General features: G+C 45.5%; 1 protein-coding gene across 1 annotated transcript in view; it reads right to left on the reverse strand.

Moving 5' to 3' along the window:
- The window catches only part of PANX1 (pannexin 1), a gene marked incomplete at both ends in the record, with an annotated part of 49123 nt that overhangs the window by 6730 nt on the left and 18807 nt on the right, over positions 1–23586 (reverse strand). The window contains one exon of the mRNA XM_080693091.1: positions 10526–10665. Coding sequence (XP_080549217.1) covers positions 10526–10665 — 140 coding nt within the window. The remainder of the gene's footprint in view (positions 1–10525; positions 10666–23586) is intronic.

The raw sequence follows: 23586 nt of genomic DNA on the forward strand, positions 1-23586 counted from the left end.
CTGTGGGTGGTAATACCATTGGGCATTATTACCTATGGATGTTTTCAATATTAAATTTTAGTTAGAAGTGAATGAAAAATAAACCAGTCATCTAACGTCCTGATTCTCCTAAGACTCACAGTAGGAATCCTGTCCCCAGCAGAAAGGGGGAAATAACAAAATGGTCCCGACACTTTGCAAAGCCCACTCACCAACACAGCTCTATGTTGGGTTTCTGGCCTGGGATGAGGTTTCTCAAATATTAACCCAATTTGCAAATAGCGGATATATACTGACACACGCAGCAGGCTGTGATTAACTGGATTTGGGCTGCATAATCCACAGCTGGCTACAGGGAGAAGCAACGTTTGCTCAATCCTTTCCCACTCTGATGGCTGTCCATTATAAAAATGGAACTGCATGACAGAACTTGTGCTGTTTCCATAGCCTGGAGAGGCAGGCATTTTCTCCGGGAGCCATGGGGGGAGAAATTATTTCTAACTTGGGCCTATGAAATATTTTCGTAAGTCACTTTTGTTTCAAAGCTGTTTGAATAGCAGCACTTTAAACTCAACCTTTTCTAAATTAAAAAGTGACTGTGGTCTGTGGCATTGTTTTCTAACATGTTCAGGCGATGCAAAGATTAGTACCAATGAACGGTTCAGCAAAACCAACTGTAACTAGAAAAATAAACGTTTAAAGGTGTTACATATTGAGTATTTTTCCCCCTAAAATATAAAAAATAAAGGCTACTTACAGTGAGTCTTTAACAATGTAGTAAAAACAATTCAACTTAAACAGGAGTTTAGAAAGCATGAAATTATAGTCTTTAAAGCCCTTTGCCCAAATAAGGAAGCAAAGCTGCACTGCGTTTAAGAGTGTATCTGCTGGGTGAGGACAGCTTTGTTTAGAAGCCCTGTCTATTCCGCGTTAGGGCTGAGATGCTCGGCACCACTCAACGCCATGATTGCACTATTCTGTGTGATGTCCTAGTTAGCACTGAGCTCTTCCAAAGCCAGCAAGATTCTCCAGAGCACTGTGGAACCAACTGTTGTTCCAACAATTCTCAGTCTATTTGTCTTAAAATTAGTGCTGTTTCTGGAAGAGGTTGTTATTAGAACAACAGGACCTCTAGGTGGGAGGAGGCTTGAAGGTGATCCAGGACATCCCTCCTCCATGACCAAATGCCCTCCACAGCATCTAAGGCAAAGAAATATCCAAGCAGGACTCAACAACTCCTCCCTGAAAGGCATGTGATCATGTCTTCTAGGATTAAACAAAGATGGGTGAGCTTACCCCAAAACATCTTTTGGGCACCTGCTTTATGCCAGGCAGTGACTGGATGCCTGGCCCATGCAGACTTAGGGGGATGCTCTGACCCAAGGTTCAACAGGCCTAAGAATTAAATAAACAACACATAGAAGTAATGGCCTTGATTAGGTTAAGTGCTAAACACTGAGGGAATAGAGAAGCTTCATAAAAGAAGTAACTAATACCCAAACTATGTCATAAAGGGCATGGAAGCATGTCTTAAGGACAACAAAAACAAAAGACCAGTGACATTCAGAGGCAAACCAATTAGAATCACTCCAGACTTCCCAAACCAACTCATAAAAGTCAGAAGGGCCTGAAATAACATATTCTAAACTCTGAAAGAAAATAATTGACTAAATATATACCATTTTCAATACGTTCCACATATAAAGAAAATAACTTACAGCCAAAAATTTCCTACCCAACAAAACTATCTCTCAAATTAGACAGGGAAATAAAAATCTTCCATGACAAACAGAAACTGAAAGAATTTATGTCTTCCAAACCAGCACTAAAGAAAAACTCTAAGAGATTAACTGCAAAGAAGAAATAAGTAATACACACCAGAACCAGAGAAACAATACAGTAAAAATAAAAACCAAAAATAAAAAAAGTAAAATGCATATTGAGAATAAGCTCAAATTCCATATCCTTGGTGGCCCTATGGCAACTCACTTTCCTCTTCCTGAAAGCCTGTTCTCCTCGCCTGTCTGTGACCTCTCAGCCATCCATGGCGCCAAAGTAAACAAACAATCCCACCAGCGAGGAAGCCAAAAGAGCTGAGGGTAAGAGGGTAGACCAGGTTGAATGGTGTCCCCTAGGACTTCACATCCACCTGGAATATCAGAATGTGATAGTTTGGGAAGCAGGGTCTCTGCAAATGTAGTTAAGATGAAGTCACAGAAATCAGGGTGGACCCTAAACCAATGACTGTTGTCTTTATAAAAGGCCAAGTGAAGACAGACACACAGAAGAGACACAGGCAGAGACTGGGGAGGTGCGTCTACCACCCCAGGAACAGCAAGATTTGCTGCCAACCACCAGAAACGAGGAGGGAGGCAAGGAGCAGACTCTCCCTCTAGTCTCCTGTCAGTGCCTTGATTTTGGACTGATTTCCAGAACTGAGAAAGAATAAATTCTGGTCATAGTCATTTGTTACAGTTTATGGTAATGTGTTACAAACAGCTCTAGGAAACACATGAATTATGAAGCCCTACACTACATACAAAGAGAAGCTACCGGTGGAGGCATGACCAGATTTATTTTGGAAAATCACTAAGCAGCAGACGGAAACACCGGGAAAGAGGAGACAAGGCAGGAGGTCACTGCAGCAGAGGCCAGAAGTGATAAACACTGAAAACAGCAGCAGTGTGGAGGAGAGACAGAGCCGGGAGCTACAGATAAGAAGCAACACGCGTCTCAGAAGGAAAAAGGGGAAGGATTGAGGATAATGCCAGGTTTCTAGCTTATGCAAGAGTGTGGGTGGTGATACCTTTAGTTGAAGAAAACACACAAGGAGGATCAGATTCAGAGCACAGGGGAGAGAGGTGGGAGGCAGACAGAGATGAGAAATTTTGAGCATGCAGTCATGAGGATCTGGTGAAGGTGTGTAGTAGATAACTGAAAATAAAGGCAGAGAGTCTGGTTGGCCTTATGATTTGGGATTTGACAGCATATAGGTGGTCGAAACCAAGAGCATGGCTGACATCATCCAAGGATGATGGGTTTGAGACCAGAAGACCAGGGCCTGAGGTCCTATGATATTCAAGGGTCAGGCAGAAAAATGAATAGTGGAAGAAATGGGGAAGAATGGTCAGAAAGTAGGTAAAGCAAGAACACAATGCAACGGGGAAGCAAAATTCAAAGATGCATGAAGGATGAGTGTTCTGGCTATATGGTATGCAGATAAAAACCCAATTATGGGTTATTCAATTATGCAGATAACTGACGTCAATTCCAGTTATGGGAGAGTGGAGAGCCACCCAAAAAGTGCAATGCACTCCCTGAGCAGGATTCAGAAGGTGGATGCCTTCTATTCTGTCCCAAAGAGAAGAAATCCAAGGCATGACACTTTGTGCCAGGTGACACTGCAGAGTGTGATGCATGAGAAAAGACTTGGAGAAGATAAGATGGTGAACCAAGGGAAAGACTCCTGCCAAGAGAACCAGAAGCAGGATACCAGAAAACCAGGAAACAGAGCTCCCTTGGGTCTACATGAAAATAAAATCTGAGGCAGGAGCTCCCTCAGTTTGTGGTCAACAGGGTGGGCTTTAGGATTTAAGCTCAGGAGTTGGCAAAGGTTTTCCTGTAAAGAGCCAGAGAGTAAATTAGATGCTGTTGAGCCATATGGTTTCTACTGCAACTACTTAACTCTGCCATTAGTGGGAAAGCAGTCACAATGTGTAAACAGACAGGCAAAGTTGTGTCTAACACAACTCTATTTACAAAAGGAAGCTGCATTTGGTCGGAGCATGTGTATCATATTTTGCCAACCCTGGCTCTGGACTTTTGCTTCTCACAGAGTGGTGTGGTCCCCCTTCGGGTCTACTAAAACAGAGTCTACATTTCCACAAGGTGCCCAGGTGATCTGCATGCACACAGAATTCGAGAAACACTGGTCTACACTAGTGGTGTCCACCATGGACTCCAAGCTATCCAGCAGTAGCAGAATCTCAGAGGAAATGGATATAAACCGTATTCCTGGCCTCAACCCCAGAGGTTCCGATGTAATGGTCTGGATGGGACTTAGCATCCTGTATTTTCACAAGAGCTCCCAAGTAATGTCTTGGAAACCTCTGGTCTGGCAGCCTCAAAGACTCCCCCAGCTAAGTTTCTCTACTTAAAGAGAAATAAAAAAAGAATTACCCACTTTATTAATTTTTTTTGTTCTTGTTGGTTTTGTTTTTCAGTTTTCTGTTTCAGAGAGAAATCTTGCCAATAGGTGCCTACACTATGAAATTGAACAAAGAACACGCATACACACACACAAAATGTAAAAAGCCAGAAGTAAAGCAGTCCCAGAGCACCACCTGCTGGTGGTTCTCCTGCAACGACCTCTCCAGTGTCACCAAAGGCTGGCAGCGCTGAAAGGAGTGGGCGAGAGAAGGAGGAGAAACTGAAAGGGAGAAAAGAAAAATGTAGGCAGGGAGTAATTAGACCGTTGCTTCTACCAGTGCCATAAAAGTCTCTACACTGATTCTCACCTAATATTACACTGAATCGCATCTCTGGTGAAATCTGAAACTCCAGGTTTTAACTTCAGCATCAGAACTGAAGTATTTAAGTAAACCTCATGCCTCTAATCTCCCTGTCCTTCATCAAGACCGCCCCTGAAGAACTAAGCCTGGCGCTCAAGCTATATCATGCCTCTCTTCCCTTCCACATGTACATCCGAGCACACACGGCTGTCCCAGGAGTAGATGATGAACCAGACATGGACGGGCACAGTCTCTGCCTGCATGAGATTTACAGATTTGGAAATAAAGTATTAATTAAGTAGAACTAAAGTGAGAAATAACTATATCTAAGGGTGGTTCCAGGAAAAGCCCAAGTTGCTCTGGGAATATACAACCAGGCAATATGGCAGACCAGGGTGAGAGCAGTGGGCGTTTTACCTGGCTGGCACTCCATTTCTAGGAGCTGAGTGTCTTTAGGCAGGGTGCTGGTCTCTTGTTCACAGTACCCTAGTATCTTATCCTGGAGGCTTCCCACATACCCACCTGGCCCTTAAAGCAACTATCTCAGCAACAACCTTCAGCCCTGAGGTTCAGAGGAAGTTTCTAGGTGGAAATGACATTTGAGTTGAGACAGGAGCAACACATTAGGAGTTAGCTAGGCAAGGAACAGGAGCAGGGAAGGCTCTCAGCAGATGGAAGTGTGTGTTTTGGGAACTGGCTGGTATGAAGGCCAGGGTGGTTCACAGGCACCAAACCAGGATGTCTCATTAGCCACATTAGCAGGTTCTTCTAAAAAGAAATGTAAACATTCCATAGGGATGCTAGGAGTTTTAGTTATAAAATGACAGAATCAGACTGGTGCCCCCCCCAATAACTATATAGAAATGGGTAGGAGAAAAGGAGAGTATAGTCAGAGAAACAAAGCCATATGGAAACAGTGCTGGAGATCGAGAGAGAGAGGCATGGCAGGGTGGCTGGCTGCCCTGGAGGAGTAGACATGGGGAGGAGGGAAGCAGAGAATTTAAGAGCTAGTCGAGAAAACAGAACGGGTGGGCCTTGGTGGCTACTGTGATTGGACAGTGTTCCCTAGAGTTCCCATGTCAGAATCGGTCCCCAGGGTGGTTCTATTGGGAGGTGCTGTGGGTTTTTACGAGGTGAGGCCTAATACGAGGTTCCTTCATCATCCAAGGGGATCATGGGACTAGCCCCTTTCTCTTTTCTTTCTTTTTCTGCTTCCTGGACAATGATCTGAGCAACCCTGGCATCGCCAGAGGCCTCAACCCACGGGGCCACCCCATCTTGAACTTGAACCTCCAGAACTGTGTTAGGCAAAGCTGACGAGATGCATCACGGAAGCCAGAGAAGTCAAAAGGCTCTCAGATCTCTGGCGGATGCGATGGGGTGGATGGTGGTATCATTTACTGATCTCTATAGAGGTCAAAGTAGCGCACACCTTACCTCTGCCCAGTGCCTGCGACCTCAGTCATGTCCTGAGGACTCCAGTCTTTCCCCCATCCCCCCATGTCCAATGAGGACATCCTGCTGGCTCTACTTTCTAAAGCAGCAGGAACCAATCTACTTCCCAACACCTATGCTGCTACCATGCTAGCCCAGGGGTTGGTTGGCAAGCTGCTGCTCCAGAGCCAAGTCTAGCCACAAGCAATGATGTTAGCAGAATTGAATAGTCACAGCAGTGGCTGCATGACCTACAATGACAAAAGGCTGCTACTTGACCCTCCATATGCGAGTCTGCTGAACCCCGGCCTAGGCCACCGAGGTCACTGTTGACTATCCTTCAGTGTCTTCTTCAAGTCGGCAATAACACATCAGGTGTTGCTTTTTTTTCTTTTCTTTTAGGCTCAGCCTAATTGGACAAAGAAACCTATGCCAGGTAGGAACATGAGGATGGCTTTCTTAGCCCTACCAGCTCTTTTCCTTCCTACATTCTTTATTCCTATATCATTTTCAAGTTTTTCTTTTTCTTTTGTAAAATGTATGTAACATTTATCTTTTATTTTTTTGTGTGTGGTACTAGGGATGGAACCCAGGGGCACCCCAGCACTATTGTTATTCTTTATTTTGAAACGGTCTCACTGAGTTTCAGAGGGCCTCACTAAGTAGCTGAGGCTGTTCGCAAACCATGATCCTCCTGTCTCAGCTGCCCAAATGCTGGGATTACAAGTGTGCACTACCATGCCCGGTTTAACATTTTTTTATTTTTATTTTTATTGTTTTTTTGGTACTAGGGCTGGAACTCAGGGGCATTCTACCTCCAAGGTACAACCCCAGCCCTATTTATTTTATTTATTTATTTATTTATTTATTTATTTATTGGTGCTGGGGATGAAATCCAGGGGCCTTCTACCATCGGGCTATACTCTCAGACCTATTTTATATTTTATTTGAAAACAGGGTCTCACTAAGTTGCTGAGAGCCTCACTAAGTAGCTGGGGCTGGCTTCAAACCTGCATGATCCTCCTGTCTCAGCCTCCCGAGTACTGGGATTACAAGTGTACGCCACCATGCCCGGCTATTCTTTTATTTTGAAACAGGGTTTCACTGAATTGTGGAGGTCCTCAGTTAGTAGCTGAGGCTGGCTGCGAACCAGGATCCTCAGCCTCCGCTCCACCCTCTTAACCCATCAGAAGTTGACCTTGCTCAGAACCCTTTTATTACAAAATCTTCTCATACCTCAACATTCTTTCCAGCTTGTTGCTCACTCTTCCACTTAACAGGAAGAGAGACTTTCTGAAAAGGAAAAGGAAAAAAAAAACACCAAAACCTTTTTGGTGACATTATCTATTCTCATCATCTCATCTCCTCACCTCCCATTCACTCTTCACCCACCACCATCTGGTTCCTTCTGCACTGAAATCCTCTGGCCAGGATCTCTGGTGATGTAACTACACTCAGCCAGCTTTGAGCCACCCTGACTGCACAGAGGCAAACAGAGTCTGTGCTCAGTCTGGACACACTTCTCTTGCTTTCTAGGACGACCACAGTCTCCCTTTCCCTACTAGTTTTCGGATTAGCCCCTCTTGGTGCTCTCTTAAAGGTGTGATTTGCCACCATCAGTGAGCTCCTTGAGGGAGGGGCTGTGTTGTCTACGGCTCTCTCGGCTACACCTGCATCCCAGTGCACACAGGGCCCCCAACCAATGCCAGATATCAGGAACTTTCTGTCCCCTATTGTTTACACCCCGAGAATTTTTATTTGATTCTTTCACATGGTTTTCAGTTTTTTCCATCACCATACTTCTTTGAACCCATTCTGAATTATTTATTTATTTTATTATTTTATTTTATTTTTTGCAGATCTGGGGATGGAACCCAGGGGCATTCGACCTCCAAGCTACACCCCCTGCCCTATTTTTTATTCTTTATTTTGAGACAGGGTTTCACTGAGTTGCAGAGGGCCTCACTAAGTAGCTGAGGCTGTCTGCGAACCACAATTCTCCAGTCTCAGCCTCCAGAATGCTGGGATTACAAGTGTGCACCACCACGCCGGGCTCACCATTTTTAATTATTTAAATGAGTATCTGATCTGGATCTCCTATGGGTTTGTATTTCTTATTTTTTCCCTTGGTTTCCCTGCATACCTGCTGTTTTTGAGTGAGTGCTGAATAGCCTGTGTGAAAAACCAGAGCATCGATCTGAGGCTATTTATTTTATTTATTTATTTATTTATTTATTTATTTATTTAGTGTGTGTGTGTGTGTGTGTGTGTGTGTGTGTCTAGGGATGGAACCCAGGGGCATTCAACCTTTGAGCTATACCCCCTGTTTTTTATTCTTTATTTTGAAATGGTCTCACTAAGTTGCAGAGGGCCTCACTAAGTAGCTGACGCTGCCCGCAAACCATGATCCTCCTGTCTCAGCCTCCCAAATGCTGGGATTATAAGCGTGCGCCACCACACCTGGCTGAGGCTTTAGATAATGTCACTTCCTCCTTGTTATCGAGGACTCACTCTTGCTCCTGGCAGGCAGGTAGACCAGACCCTGGCGAAGCCAGACCTCATCACTTCCTGGTGCTGAAATAGTTCAAACCAGGTCTCTAGTTCCTGTAGGGGCTGCTCTGACCCCCAGAGAATGACCTTTCAGAGTCCCAACCAAAAGCAAAGCGGTGTTGACCAGGCAGGGTCCTTTCAATTTCAAATCCTGACTTCAATTTCTATCTGCACAACTCCACCATGCTCCATCCAAACAAACAAGTCTCCCCACCCAGAAACGGAGCTTCTTAATCTCTCATGAAAACCAGGTAATCTATGGCTTGGCTACCTACCAGGCCACCAGATTCCCCTCCTAGGGCTGAGGGATGGGCACAGAGTCTGCATACCTGAGGACTATTCTGTACAGCCAGCAACTAGTCCTGACTCTTGGGCTTGCTCAAGGCTGCTTTACCCTTACATATGAAATACATCTGGATGAAATTATTTGAGTTTCTTCTTGCTCCAAAAGTTTCACAATCACTAATATCCCTGACAAGTTTTCCACCCGTGGTACTAGGGATTGAACCCAGGGACATTTTACCTCCAAACTACACCCCAGCCCTATTTTTTATTCTTTATTTGGAAACAGTCTGACTAAGTTGCAGAGGGCCTCACAAGTTGCTGAGGCTGGCCACAAACCTGCAAACCTCATGTCTCAGCCTCGCAAGTACTAGGATTACAGGTGTGAGCCACCACACCCGGCTTCCCTGACAATTCTTATACGATCCATTCCCAGTTACATACTGTTCTTCTGTGGCCCCATCAGTGTGCTGGTTACAAGTCTGCACTTCCATAATTTCTTTATAACACGCGGACTTAAAGTATAAAAGTGCAGACTGAGATTCATACACGAAGCTGTCCGACTTCTGAACTGTGCTGATTCACACTGCCAATCCTCATGATGTGTTTCCCTGGCTACTAAACCATTCAAAGCTGACAAGGATCTGCTCACTGCTAGGCTGAAAATCAAAGAGCAAAGCCCAACCCTAACACAGAGAGGAGTCGCGTACGGCATCACCATGCCACGCTGTGCACAATAAACAAACGCACTGGGAAGCAGGCCTGAGTCACAGCACAATGCAAGTGTTCTTTTTAAAAAGAAGGATCTTGACCTGGTGTCTAGCAGCAGCTTAAAGCAAGAGAGAGTCAAACAAAACTTCAGACTTTGGCTTTTCAGAGTTAAAACTCAGTGCTTTCTTCAGCAGATGATAATACCAGAAAATACATAAACATTCTACTTGCTTTCATGAAGGACAAAAGAGTCAGGGGTTGAAATTAATCACAGGTTGACACACAGTCTCTTTCATATGCATAGAGAAGATCTAATGCAGTTGCTTCATTACTTAAGAGAATGTTCTTCTGAACAAACTGGCTAACTCTAGCCCCAGTTCCTTAATTCCCAGCTGCTTTGTGTCCCCTTCCTCAGCAATTCCTTGACCACAGAGCTCCTGACCTGCACCTTTTATCTGTAGGACAAAGAACCTGGGTATTGGTGTCTCTTGCATGGTATTTCTCCTTCTTCACAGGCTCTGCTTCCATTTGAAAGCAACAGAATCTACTCCAAAAGCTGCCCTGCAGCTGGCAGCCCCAGAAGGAATCACCTCTAGATTTCTGAATATTCTTACAATACATTGGCTGGAAGCAACTAAACTCTCCATTGGTCCTTACTTTTTCCAAGAGACTCTGTATGTGATGGAAAAGGCACTGGCTGAGGACCTATACTTAAATCCTAACTCTGCTCCTATCCAGGTCTGCTTGCTGAGACATTCAAGAGGTACTGAGAGGTTCCTATGGGCAGACACGCTGCATGAATGACATAATGTGATGAACACACACAAGGTGCTTTGGTTAGAGACCTCTAATCCAAAGAGCGTCTCTTTCCCTATTTGCCAGGCCATGGAACCTCTGAGGTTCCTTTTGACCCAGAAGTGCTATATGGTTTTTTGATCTGAGAAAGAGCCCTGGTCGGCCATACCTGTCCATGTGGCTATGGATGGGCACAACCTCAATGGGTTTCCCCATCCACATCTACAACGCAAACAGGACGGATTGGAAAGCATCTCCCTTACCTTGTGCAGCCATAGTGGAAGGTTTCCAGACTCGTTCTGCAGGGAGTCCTTCTGCTGAACAGCAGCCCAGCAGTAAGAGTCCACAAAGGATGCCTGGCGCCAGGAGAAAGAACTTGGGGAGAAACAGCTTATTTGGGTACCTGAGAAGCAAAGCAGATAGTTCCAAAATGAATGAAAACGAAGGTGCCTTGGCCCCTCCCACCCCTCTCTTCATGGAAAGAAATTGGACAATAGTGGTGTCCTCTCTGCTGGCAGCAGGCACAGGGGCTGGTGCTGTGCCTCCCTCGCAGCCCCAACCCCAGCCCACTCCCCTGTCCCATCAAGCATGGATAGGGTGGGTGTGTCACAGCCCAGGGAGCAGCTGCTGGACCCCAGGCACATTCCTTCCCACATCCTACACAGCCTGGAGAGTGGTAAAGTGCCTGGGCTCTGGCATACGCTACTTGAACCTGACTCTGCCACTCATAGCTAGATGACTCATGGCTGGTAAGTCACTTAAACTTCAAAGCCTAGATCTCCAGAATGGGGCTGACATTAAGACCTACATTACAGATTTGTGGTGGTGACAAAGGTGCTTACTATAGCGCCTGGCTCCCTCTTGCTGCTCAGTGTGGTCCATTGTTTCAGGAGAAGTAATGAACAGGAGCTGGTATTGCTTTAGACTGGCATGTGCCCGCCATTCTGCCTTTGTACCCCATCTAGAGGGGCAGGAACAGTGAAAAGATATAAAGCTGGCATTCCCTAGACCCCGCCACATCAAAAGCTTCAAAGGAGCCGGGCGTGGTGGCACCGACTTGTAATTCCAGTACTTGGGAGGCTGAGACAGGAGGAGTGCGGGTTCAAGGGCAGCCTTAGCAAAGAGTGAGACTCTCGTTAACCTAGTGAGTCCCTGTTTCAAAATAAAAATAAAATAGGACTGGAGGTATAGCTCAGAGGTACAATGCCCCTGGGTTCAGCACTCCCCTCAAAGGGTCATCTTCCCCTGGGGAGGAGTGGCCTACACTAGTGGCAGAAGAGGGAAGTGAGGGAAGTGTTGTCAGAACAGCAGATGGTCACACTGGGAAGGGCCTCGTGCACCCCTCTTTCTCAGCAGAGCCTTCATGCACAGAGACCTCAAGAAAAGATGGCTTGGCGAGACCTCTGGGAGGAAATAATCATGAAAAGTTACAAATCACCAGGCATAGTGCCACATGCCTGGAATCCGTGTCTTGGGAAGCTGGGATAGAAGGATCACAGGTTCCAGGCCAGCCTCAGCCACTTGGTGAGACCCTCATCAACTCAGTCAGACCCTGTTTCAAAATAAAAATAAAAGGGCTGGAGGTTTAACTCAGAGGTAAAGTGCCCCTGGATCCAAACCCCAGTACTACCTCCCTCAAAGCTATAAGCCATGACAAAGTATTCTAAAAAAGAGACAATTCTTGCCATCCAGTGATAAGCATGAGTCGGGGATGGAGATTTCCGGGTCCCTTCTGATCGTCTCTTACTGCTACTGAACTTGAGATCTGCACTTTTAGCAGCCAGGACAGCGCCGGGCTCAGGGCTGGCCTCACAGGCTCTTGCATCAGTGTGACTTTGCCAGTATTCCCATGCGATCACGAGTGTGACAGCAATACACACTGGGGGTGGACAGTCCTCGGGTTACAAGTGGATGGTTTCTGGAAAATTTGCTGGTAAGCTGCCTGCTTGGGTACATCTATTCAAATTCTCATGAAAATAAACAATGCTGTTAGGATTTCAAAAGTCTGCCTGGCCCAGAATGTTCCGTAGGTAAAGTCTTCATAGTACATTTGCTAACATTCTTTCTATAGGTAAAGGTATTGCGAGCTCTATCTTGGAATCTCAAGTGCCTCTCCCAAAGCAATGATAGAAACTCTTGGAGCATAAAAATAGCTAAACGTTGGCTTTTGTAAAATAGGAAAAAGGAAAATATAACTGAGATGAGAGAGAGAGCGTGCGCCAGAGAGAGAGAGAGAGAGAGAGAGAGAGAGAGAGAGAGAGAGAGAGAGAGAGAGAGAGAGAGGAGCTCTTAAGGAAATGTTCTTCATCTGCAATAGATGTTCAGAAGACAAGACTGTGGACAACCAGTATTCACTGGACACCAACCAGCCCTCTCAGTTAATACCCTGTTTATGCCTCACAGCCAAATCAGGTGCAAGCTTATCTTTTTTTCACTCTGGAGGAATCAGAGCTCAGAGGAGTTCCATAATCCTCCACCTGTCTCTCAGCACTACTCTTTGGGCCAGTCCCTCCATCAAGGCTACTCTGGGGGAGGCTTTGAGGCCAGCACTTGGTTGGAATGGAATGGAGGAGGAACTCAACAGGTGTTCTTCCAAGTGGCTGGGAAGGGGAGGGCTTCCTGGAAAGCGTCAAGGACAAGGCAGGGAAAGAAACAAAGCGAGCCCCGGTCTTGGGTATCCTCAGGCCAGGAATGGGAAACTAAGTCAAGGAAGCCAGAGCCAGGCAGGGGCAGGGACAGGAGCCAAAGCACGAGTGAAGGGAGGAGCGCAGTGGGAGGGTGCAGGGGACTAACAGGAGCTGGACGGAGCAGCCCGTACACCACCTCATGACAGCCGCCCGCCAGCCTGGCTCACAGGCACCATGTCAGGGTGGGTGGCCAGCCGCCGTTGTGACACCTGGCCCCTTCTAGGTCTCCAAATGGACTTCCACATCCTCTATCCCATTGACCCTTCAAATTAATAACTGGGAGGTAAACCAGCTTAGTATTTGGGTATTTTCCTAGTAGTCTTCCACTAGAGAGAGCTTCCAGTCTTTCTATACTTCCACCCATTCAACCAGTTGCCAGATTACTCATTCTGAAGCTCCATTCTGATCTGGACACTCCCTTGGCCTGCTACCATGCATGGGTTCCCCCTACCTGGGTACAAATCCAAACTGATGCTCCAGTCAAACTCAGTAGCTGCTGTGGCTTGTACATGTCTGATCCTTTCCAAACCCAAGCCCTTTCTCACACTCTTCTCTGCCTGGGAAGCTGGCCCTCCAATACCAGTTAGGTTAGTGCCTCATCCACATTGGCGACCTCAGCGGGGCAGCTTTCAAATTCCAGCTCATACTTCAACCATCAACCTTCCCACAAAGCTGCTTCTGCACTGACCTCCCCCAGCATTTTAACGCCATCAGAGATGGTATTAAACACCATCAGAGATGGTAATGGTGTCCTGTAAACACCTACACATGACTTATCTACTCTAGTAACATGGAAATCTTTGCAGGCAGGACACACTCCCCATCTCTTTCCACTTCACACACTGCCTTATGCCAAACAAAATCTGTCTGGTGCTTTAAGTTCCAAAGTTCAACCATAAATAATGTCTCAATTACTATCCATGTATTGCCATCAGACTTCCCTGTCCCACTGGGTAGTTGTGGAAACAGCCCCATGAGACCCTCCAGCAAGACTCTTGTGTAGCAGCTGAATGAGCATACTAGATTTTTTAGGGCTCAGCTTTAGCGAGACATGTGCTATTCTTTACAAGGTAGAGAGAGCAAGACCCGGAACAAACAGGAACACTGCTTCTGCTGGCTGAAGCACAGAGGCAGAGGTGGGCTTTACACACATGCATCTGGCCAAATGTAATAAAAAGTCACATGGAAGAAACATGTGCTCACTGGCCCCATGGAGGTACTCAAGACATCTGCTGAACAAGTAGCCTGAACCACAGGCATCTCCCAGTCACCCTCCAGGTGCCTTGGCCTAGAGTCCAATGTGCTGCCCAGGGACCCTTCATGCAATCTAGATCTGGCCTGGGGCCATCATGGTGGCAGCTGGTGAGGCACCAGGCACCAGGCAAGAGAGAGCAAGGAGTCAGCAGAGGTTTTTCAGTGACACGCAACCCAGCTCTCCATTCTTGTCCAGCTGCACCAGAAGGAGGTTGGGCCTTCACGTGCTACTGTCCTCTTGCTCTCATTTTGTTCTTATGCATTCCTAACACTGAGCTGGCGAGAAGGGCATCCAAAGAGGCCTGAGCCAGTCCTAACACGCACAGCCACCCTCCCTTCCCGGACTCGAGCGGGAGCACGCGTCCTGGGTTGATTGCTTCCACTTTGGAGTTCTGTGGGTGGCACAGGGATAAGGCCTCCTGTAGAGTTCATGAAGCTGATCAAAATCACAAGTCTAACAGAAACAAAAGCAGGACTAGAGAGCTCTGTTAACTGGCTGGGAAAACTGCAAAGGAAGTTTCAAATGGAAGCTTTTCTAAGCTGAAGAAAGTATCACACTGAAGATGCTGCAGCAAGTAAGATGGTTCAGGGAGGGAAGGGAGCCTTGCTGTGCGCGTCCACCTTCTGCGAAAGACCAGAAAAGTGAGGCATGGAGATCTCCTAGCTGGTGGGAGGCAGAGCGGGAACATCAACTCGGACCTGCATCTTTATTTTGAAATATAAGGAAGAGAAAGCAAAAGGCACAAGTTATTGAATAAAACTGGGTTAGAGATGAAGGAACAGAGGGAGAAAACAATCCTTGGTTTGCTGTTCTGGGAGGCACGGGGGAAAACAGTTATAATAATTATTACATCAACAATAGTCATTACTATCCATTCAACATTCTAAAAGCCTACAAAATGAGTTTGTTTTAAAACAAAAAACTATTCTAATTCATTTTAATGTTAATTGCACGTACGCACATACACACATGCACACACATCCTAACATATATGAAATTCTGGTAGATGATAAAAAACAGCCTACAAAGCACTGAACTTGAAAGTACTGGCTGCATTTTAAGGTTTCCAGAAAAATTTGAAAACTGCTCTAAACTCTCACGTTTAGGAGAATACTCACATAAAGAAAACTGAATTTGTGGTATATATAGGGAGAAGAGATGAATAACGAAAGGCTCTTTAAAACAAATGGAACAGCAATAGGCTTTAGGACAATTAAACAGGCCTGAACTTGCTTAATGTTCCTCTGACTCCAACACAATAAGATCAGGACATTTGCACCTAAGGATCCTTCATGCCCCAAATTCAGAGATCCTGACCATCATAAAGCATAGTAAAATTACAAGAATCTTATAATAACTACTTTTTCAAGAAAAGGTACAGCTCTTCTCTGTCATGGTTTAGATTTAGAATGTCTCTCTAGCCTTTATGGCAATAAGGTAGCTATGTTGGAAGCAGGGCTTGGTTGCTAAGACAAGGTCCCTTGGGGTGTGGCCTTGAGGATTATATGGCTCCTCTTCCCCCTGCCCTTACTCTGCTTCCAGCCTCCATGATATGAGAGCAGATCCTTACTTTCTCTCTCCTTCTGTTTCCTGACATCATGCCCTGAGCTCCACAGACACAGCCTGACATGGACTGAATCCTGAAATAGAAAAAAAAAAAAAAAAACCTGAGAAGAAATAAATTTTCCTTTCTCTAAGTTGTACAGTCAGGATTTTTGAATCACGGCAATGACACTGTTTACCAAAACACTCTTACCTTTCCAGCAGACTTCAGCTCAAACTCATCTTTAGCTTCAAACACAGCAAATTAACATATTTCCAAAGTCTCAAACTGTCCACAACTAGCTTCACTTTTCCTTTTGCAGGAAATGACTCCAAGGCACACATATATTTCAAAACAATGAGAAAACATAAGTAGCCCAAACTGAAAAATGGAATTAAAATAACTTTCTTTCCTTTTAAACCAAGCTGGCTCACCAGGTCCCTTCTCTTTTCAGCTAAGCTGGGCTATTAAAGAGAAATCAGAGTCAGTCAACACCTGCTCCTTTGCTAAGTTGGGTATAATCAAATAATCAAATATTACCTTCTACAGTTCCTGAGAGTCCCAGATACTTCACCACCCACTGCCTATTGTACAGCGTAATACATGACAGTTCACCATCTTAGAATGATTCTTCTCTTGTCGATATAACAGATTAGACAAGGCACTGTCAGTATAGCAACTTGCTACTTGGAATAGTAGCCTGTATCTGTCAATGGCATGGTCCAGGATGTGTGACCACTGGCCCCACAGCCAGAGGTGAAACCACCAACCTGGGTGCCTAAATTCTATCAAGAACAATAGGGTGGTAATATAGCCAGCTAAATACCAGAGCAAACTACTTGGGGCCTTTAAGTATAAGTGTTAGAACAAATCTACTCTCCATCTGGCCTTCACTGATCCAGAGACCCAATTTGTGGGAAAGCATATGGAAATCCACTTAGATATGGGAAAGAGATTTGAAACTAAAGGAGGCATGTTAGGAGAGTCTTCTTATAGAGATTCTAGAACTTTTACTCCTGAATGTTACTTTAATAAAAATCCCATTATATTCAGTAGGCGCTGGGTTTTCTTTTACTCCCTAGCAAGTCACATAACTGTGCTGAACCTAATTTTTGTCATTTGTAAAATCTCATAAAATTCCTACAGCATCGAAGAAAACGTCTTCCACAGTGCCAGCACACAGGAAGAGCTGCAAGAATGTTCTACAATTTTTCTTCCTATGTGTCAGGCACCATGGGATGCACCAGAGATGAAGGATACTGGATTCCCTCCTCACACCCCATATTCGTTTCTTAGGTAAACTTACGATTTTTATTTTAATTTCCCATTACTAACTCAGAAATGGGATTTTAAAAGCCGCAGCCTAAAACTAGATTCAACTTCACCAAGTCCTTTTGCATCATCTCACCCTCAAAGATGCCTTTTAAAAGCCAGCTTTTTTAGTTCCTGACACAAAGAAACTCTTTTGTGTAGAAAAAGGCCTTAAGCATCTACATTTGGTACTGAATCAAAGATTAGTGGCTACACAAAAAGAACTTACAAAGACTGATAATATTGTGTAGACAATCGGTCACGAGTGTAGACAACTGGTCACGAGGCTTTGTAACTTCATTGCAATACAAGGGCCTTCTAAATAGACCAGCATGAGTTTCACGTGACTGATACAGATGCTAAAGTGGCAAATGCTCTTTTTTTCAAGGAGCCTCAAAACAGAAGAGAGATTTCCAAGTTGTTCAAGACAGTAGGGTATTTACTGCCACAGGCCTTTGTATCACAATGAGAGCCAAAGACTCATGGCCGCCCAAGGGCTCCATTCTTTCCATTTCTACAGGAGGCAACTGAGCACAGATGTTTTTCCGCAGGCACTCAGACTCAATAGTGCAGAGCTTAACGCCCAAAGCACTCACTGGGCACCTATTATGTATACGGTACCATGTGTGACACAGGGGACTCAAAGAGAAGGGAGGCAGAGTCCTTGCCCTCCCAGGATTTACAGTCCAGTGGAGGAGGCCAAGAAAGCTAATAATAATAAGCCCCTCCCCTAAAAAAACACATTAGGGTAATGGCTGAACCAAGTTCATTACCAATGCTCATACTCAAAGGGAGGAGAAGAGGAGCCCAGACTGAGGAAAGAGCACAAGCAACAGCTCTGGGTCTTTAGAGCCTGCACGGAGCACAGGGTGCAGCTGGGGATGAGCAAGGACGCCCTGGGATGCCCTGTGGGAAGTCCAGCCTTGACTGTAGGAGCCCCAGCAAGGAAGGCTCAGTGGGTGGCGTAAGGGAGGATGTTGTAGTTCAGCATCTTAGGCACTGTAATCCGTCCAAGCACTTGTATTCCTAGTGACTGGCTGGAGCCTCAGTGTTGAGCTGGGGTGAGGCTGGATGTGTGTCCTACAGAGCAGACACTCTCCCCAGCAGGAATCCAAGGGGTAAAGCAGGTGGTCCATGGCGTCAGAAACCAATGACCTAGAACAGATTTGCAGCCTTTGAGCTGGGGCACGAGCTTGCTCTGCTTAGTCCACTGTCCCTCACAGGAACAAGGACCAAAGGGTGGACAGTGCATGGTGGGGATCAGGAAGCCAGGCTTTGCAATGAGAGCTGCGTTCCAGCCCAAGGGGCATGGTTAGCAGCTGACCTGCACTGGGTGCTTCTCATTCCAGGTCAGCTCTGGGACTGTGTGCATGTTAAATCATTTTGTTCTCAGCACCCTGCGAGACAGGTTCTACAGTGATGACGAGGAAGCTGGGCACAGGGAAACTATATAACTTGTCCAAGGCCTCACCCTGAATGTGAGATTACCAGGACTAGACCCCAGGATATCAAAATCCTGAACTCACATCTTAACTACAACATATTCTACACAGTCTCTCAAGAGTGGAAAATTGTGACTATGCTGAAGGACTGCAGGTGAGAAATTATCATGCCTAATGGATCCGGCACATAGGGTGTCAAATATACAGTGGCTGTTGGAGTTGGGCATGGTGGCACATGCCTGTAATTCTAATACTTGAGGAGGCTAAGACAGGAGGATTGCAGATTTGAGTCCAGTAACAGCAACTTAGTGAGACCCTGTTTCCAAATAACATAATAAAATAGTGCTGGGTACACCCGGGTATGGTGGTACATACTTGTAATCCTAGTACTTGGGAGAATGAGACAGGAGGATTGCAGGTTTGAAGCCAACTTCAGCAATTTAGTGAGGCCCTCCAAACTTAGTGAGACCCTGTTTCCAAATATAGGTTTGGGGGACAGAGGTATAACGCCTCTGGGTCCAATCTCTAGTGCCCCCCCCAAATGTGGCTATTAATACGGTCCTGAGAGTAGAGGGGGGTAATTAGAGGGACTGCCTAAGTTCAGAGGTACATGGAACTAATTCCCTTTGGACACTCATTCTTCAGCTCCTCCAAGGTCACCAGCTTCTCAGAGGCACTTGGGAGACAGGGCTTCCTGCTCTGTCATTTAATGATAGCCAACTGCTGGGGCCATAAGGGCAGGTTCACACTAAGCTAGTCAGAGTTGCCAGGCACAGCCTTACTCCTCACCATCCAGTGGCTGGACTTCAAATGAGATCATGAAATCCCAGAGCACATTCATGGAATGTGAATACCTTGGATTTTTCCCAAATTAACTGCAGCACCCTCAGCATGGCCGGAAGGCTCCAGGCATACCTTGTGGCGCTCCTAGCAATGGCTTCTAATAAACTTTTATGAAACATTTACCCCGTACAATGTACCATGGCAATTCCAGAGTACCTATCTACTGTGGTCCTCACTGTCCACACAGGGCCTTACTTCCTGTAACACCCTCACTAGTCTCTCTACAAAGTATCTGGTATACAGTTTCAAAATGCTCATAACTCGCCAGGCGTGGTGGCGCACGCTTGTAATCTCCGCGCTTGGGAGGCAGAGACAGGAGGATCGCGCAGGTTCGAAGCCAGCCGCGCGCGCTGGCTTAGGAGACCCTGTTTCCAAATAAAAAAATGTAAAAATAGGTCTGGGAGTGTAGCCTGAAGGTAGAAGGGCTTCCGGGAACCCCAGTACCACCAAAAAAAAAAAACAAAAAAAAAACAAAAAAACCCCCAAATGCTCATAACTAAAAGCCCTCTGGCTGCTTTAGTCAACTTTCTGTTGCTGTGACCAAAATACCCAAGACAAGAACAACTTAGAGGAAGAAAGCTTTATTTTGGCTCATGATTGCAGAGGTTCAGTCCATGGTCAGCTGGCTCCAAGAAAGAAACATCATGGCAGATGGGCATGGCAAAGGAAAGCTGCTCAGCTCACGCAGCTGGAAAGCTAAGACAGTGCAAGGCCAGAGAAAGATACGCTCTTCCAAAAGCACGCTCAGTGACCTGCTCCCTCTAGCCAGGCTTCTGCCACCTCCCAGTGGTGCATTAGGCTGCCGATGGATTAACCCACTGATGGTGACTCATCCATTTGAGAATATAAGCCATCAAATGGACTAATCCACTGATGAGGTCGGCCCTTGTTATCTAATCATTGCCAAAACCCCACCTCTGAACCTTGTAGCCTTGGGGACTGTGCTTTCAACACCTGAGCCTTTGGGGACATTCCAGGCCCAAATCCTGACACAATGCTCTAGATAAACTCTAAAATGCAAATCTTACAAGGCCTCCAGAAGCAGAGCCCCGTTCACCTTTCCACCATGAGCAGAGCCCCGTTTACCTCTCTATTCTCTTTACACCACTCATTCTTCCCCTCTGTTTGACCAGTACCAATAGTCATTTTCCTTTATCCTGTTCAACAGGCACCAATAATTTTCTGATTTACTTCCAGTTTCTCCAAAAGCACATCCATTTTTTCAAGAGGCTTTATTCATGCTGATGTGTCACTCAGCTCAAGTGCCCCTTCTCTAGGACAGGCATTCCTGAGGCCCCATACTGAGCTAGGTCCCTTGCCGCCACACCACTACACTTGCTCCAACATGCTCATCACAGCCAGAACTTTGGAATGATTGGGGAAGCAATGTCCCTTGCACGGCAGAAAGCTCAGGGGACCAAGCAGGCTTCTTCACTGATAGATCCTAGTGTGCACACTTCTCAATGAATAATGTCCAACATGAATGAATGGCAAAAACAGGAGAAAGAGAATCAGTATCGCAAGACAGACACAACATACATAGGTTCCTGAATCAGAAGGGCACACAAGTATATCTGATATCTAATTTTAGTCCAGTGCCTTCATGTGACAGGGTGAGACTGACCCAGGGGAGGTGACTTCTGGTCACACAGCTGCTCCTTGATACTAAGAAATAAACATCATGAGAGTCTTACTTCAATTCTTAAAAACAGGTGGTCTTTCAGTCCCATTACTCACTTCAATTTGCTCAATAAGGAAAACAAACTGAACAGAAGGGTTTAGAGTGTTCTTAAGAAAGGAATGAAGCCTTATTAGGAAGAATATTCTGGTCATCAGCCCCTGGGATCCCCTTATCAAGAACACTGGGGGAAGTCAGGGAGAAAGTCACATCGTCATCACTCAGACTCACCCCAGTCAGGCCTCCAGAGCCCCTGTAGGGCCCTGAATCTGAGCAGGAGCTGGAGACAAGCCTGAGGCCGGCTTAGGTCAGCTGGAAGAGGCCCAGCTAGCAAAGTGCCTTCACACACTGTGGAAGCATGCTTTACCACCAGTTGGAGTCAACCAGCATTTATTGAATACCAACCAATACCAAGGCCTCTTTCCTTGTATTAGCCCATTCAATGGGTATTACTGTTTTGTAAAAACCTGGTGCTGTCACCAAAGACAGGTTATCTTCCCCAACCAAGGGCACAAAGCTTCCACCACTAAAAGTAGCCTTTCATATGTGAATGGCTATGTTGTTTGTGAATTTTAAAAACCCTTATGCCAGATCTTCAAATGTGAAGCATGTTAATAATTAAAAGAAAGCCGTGTGTGTGTGTGTGTGTGTGTGTGTGTGTGTGTGTGTGTGTGTTACTGGTGATAGAACTCAGGGGCATTCTACCTCCAAACTACATCTCCAGCCCTATTTTATTTATTTATTTTTATTTTGAAACAGGGTCTCACCAAGTTGCAGGTGGCCTCACAAGTTGCTGAGGCTGGACATGAACCTGCAATCCTCCTTTCTCAGCCTCCCTAGTGCTAAGATTACCGCATGTGCCACCATACCCAGTTAAAGAAAGACTTTTTTTTTTTCGGTGGTAGTGGGGTTCCAGGAAACCCTTCTACCTCCGGGCTACACTCCCAGACCTATTTTATATTTTTATTTGGAAACAGAGTCTCTTAAACCAGCAAGGCTGGCTTCGAACCAGCACGATCCACCTGTTTACTCCTCCCAAGCACGGGGATTACAAGCATGCCACCACCATGCCTGGCTAAAGAAAGACTTTTAAAAAGACATTTTAAAATTTCCTAAAAAATATATTTGGGCCAGGCATAGTGGAGCACACCTGCAATCCTAGTATTTGGGAGGCTGAGACAGGAGGATCACAGGGTTGGGGCTAGCCTCAGCAACTTAGTGAGATTCTGCAGCAACTTAGTGAGATACTGTTTTGAAATAAGGATGGGGTATAGCTCAGAGGTAGAATGTGTCTGAGTTCAACCTCTAGTACCAAGCAACCAAAAAAAGTAAGATATTTGATAGTTTTATAAGTTGAGTAAATTTAAACAGGAAATAGGAGGTTCCGAAGTGAAACTATTTTTTACCCTTTTGGCTTGAAAAAAATGAAAAGAGATGGTTAAAATGGATTTCAGGGAGACAAAGATTTCATAAGCCACAGTCATGAAGCTGAGAGCTGTCAGTCCCTCTGGGATCAAACACCCAAAAGAGAATAGCACGCAGAGAGTAGATGGAGCTGTCTCAGGATGTGGCTAGCAGTGAGAACTCTGAAATGTTTTTTGAAATCCCAGTGTAAATGAGGAACCCAAATTAAGGCCTCCAGATGCCACTTTAAACATAAGAATGGCAAATGAAAAATAAAGAAATGTTAAGTGGCAGTAAAGTGGAAAAAGAGGCCTTCCCCTGCACTGTTAGAGGAGTGTAAACTCTATACTGGACAAGGTGTACACCTTTGGACCCTCCTCACTTTGACACACTCTCTCTCTCTCTCTCTCTCTCTCTCTCTCTCTCTCTCTCTCTCTCTCTCTTCTCTCCTTCTGTCTCTCTCTCTCTTTTTGTGGTACTGGGGATGAGATTGAACCAAGGGGCATTCTACCCCAGGTGTTCTTAATTTTTATTTTAAAACTAGGTTTTTACTAAGTTGCTGAGGGCCTTGCTAAGTTTCCAAGGATGGACCTGAACCCACAGTCCTACTTAGCCTTCCAAGAAGTGGAATTGCAGATATGCACCACTATGCCTTTGATTTTGAACTCTACCCTGGAGCTTGACTCCAGAACAAAGGTTCTCAAAGTGTGGCCTCGACAACTCCACAGCTTGAGACCCCTTTAGAGGGAGGTCTGCGATGCTAAATTCACAAAAACATCACAGTGTCATCTGTCCTTCATAAAATGTTATACAGGTATTATATATTAATACCTGCCAACATGTAATGGACTTCTTATTTTAAATTAATAAATACTTTTCTCAGTTTAAACATTTCTAGCCAGGAAGATGGCAACAGAGAAAAGCAGCATTTACGAGTCCTGCTAACACTCGATCTCTATTGCCACAAAATCAGCACTTTTCATAGCCAGAAAACACTATCAGCAGAGAAATAAAAAATGTAAAGACAAGAGACAGAGAAAAAGAAGACTAGAAGAACAACCAGAGACCAGAAAAGAAACCAGCATGCAACACGGCAGCAGAGCCGTGCCAGTGCCATCTTGCCTCACTGCACCAGGCTCCAGAGAGGAAAAGTAAACAAGG

Source organism: Muscardinus avellanarius (assembly GCF_963383645.1).
Source record: "Muscardinus avellanarius genome assembly, chromosome: 1".
Classification (NCBI taxonomy): domain Eukaryota; kingdom Metazoa; phylum Chordata; class Mammalia; order Rodentia; family Gliridae; genus Muscardinus; species Muscardinus avellanarius.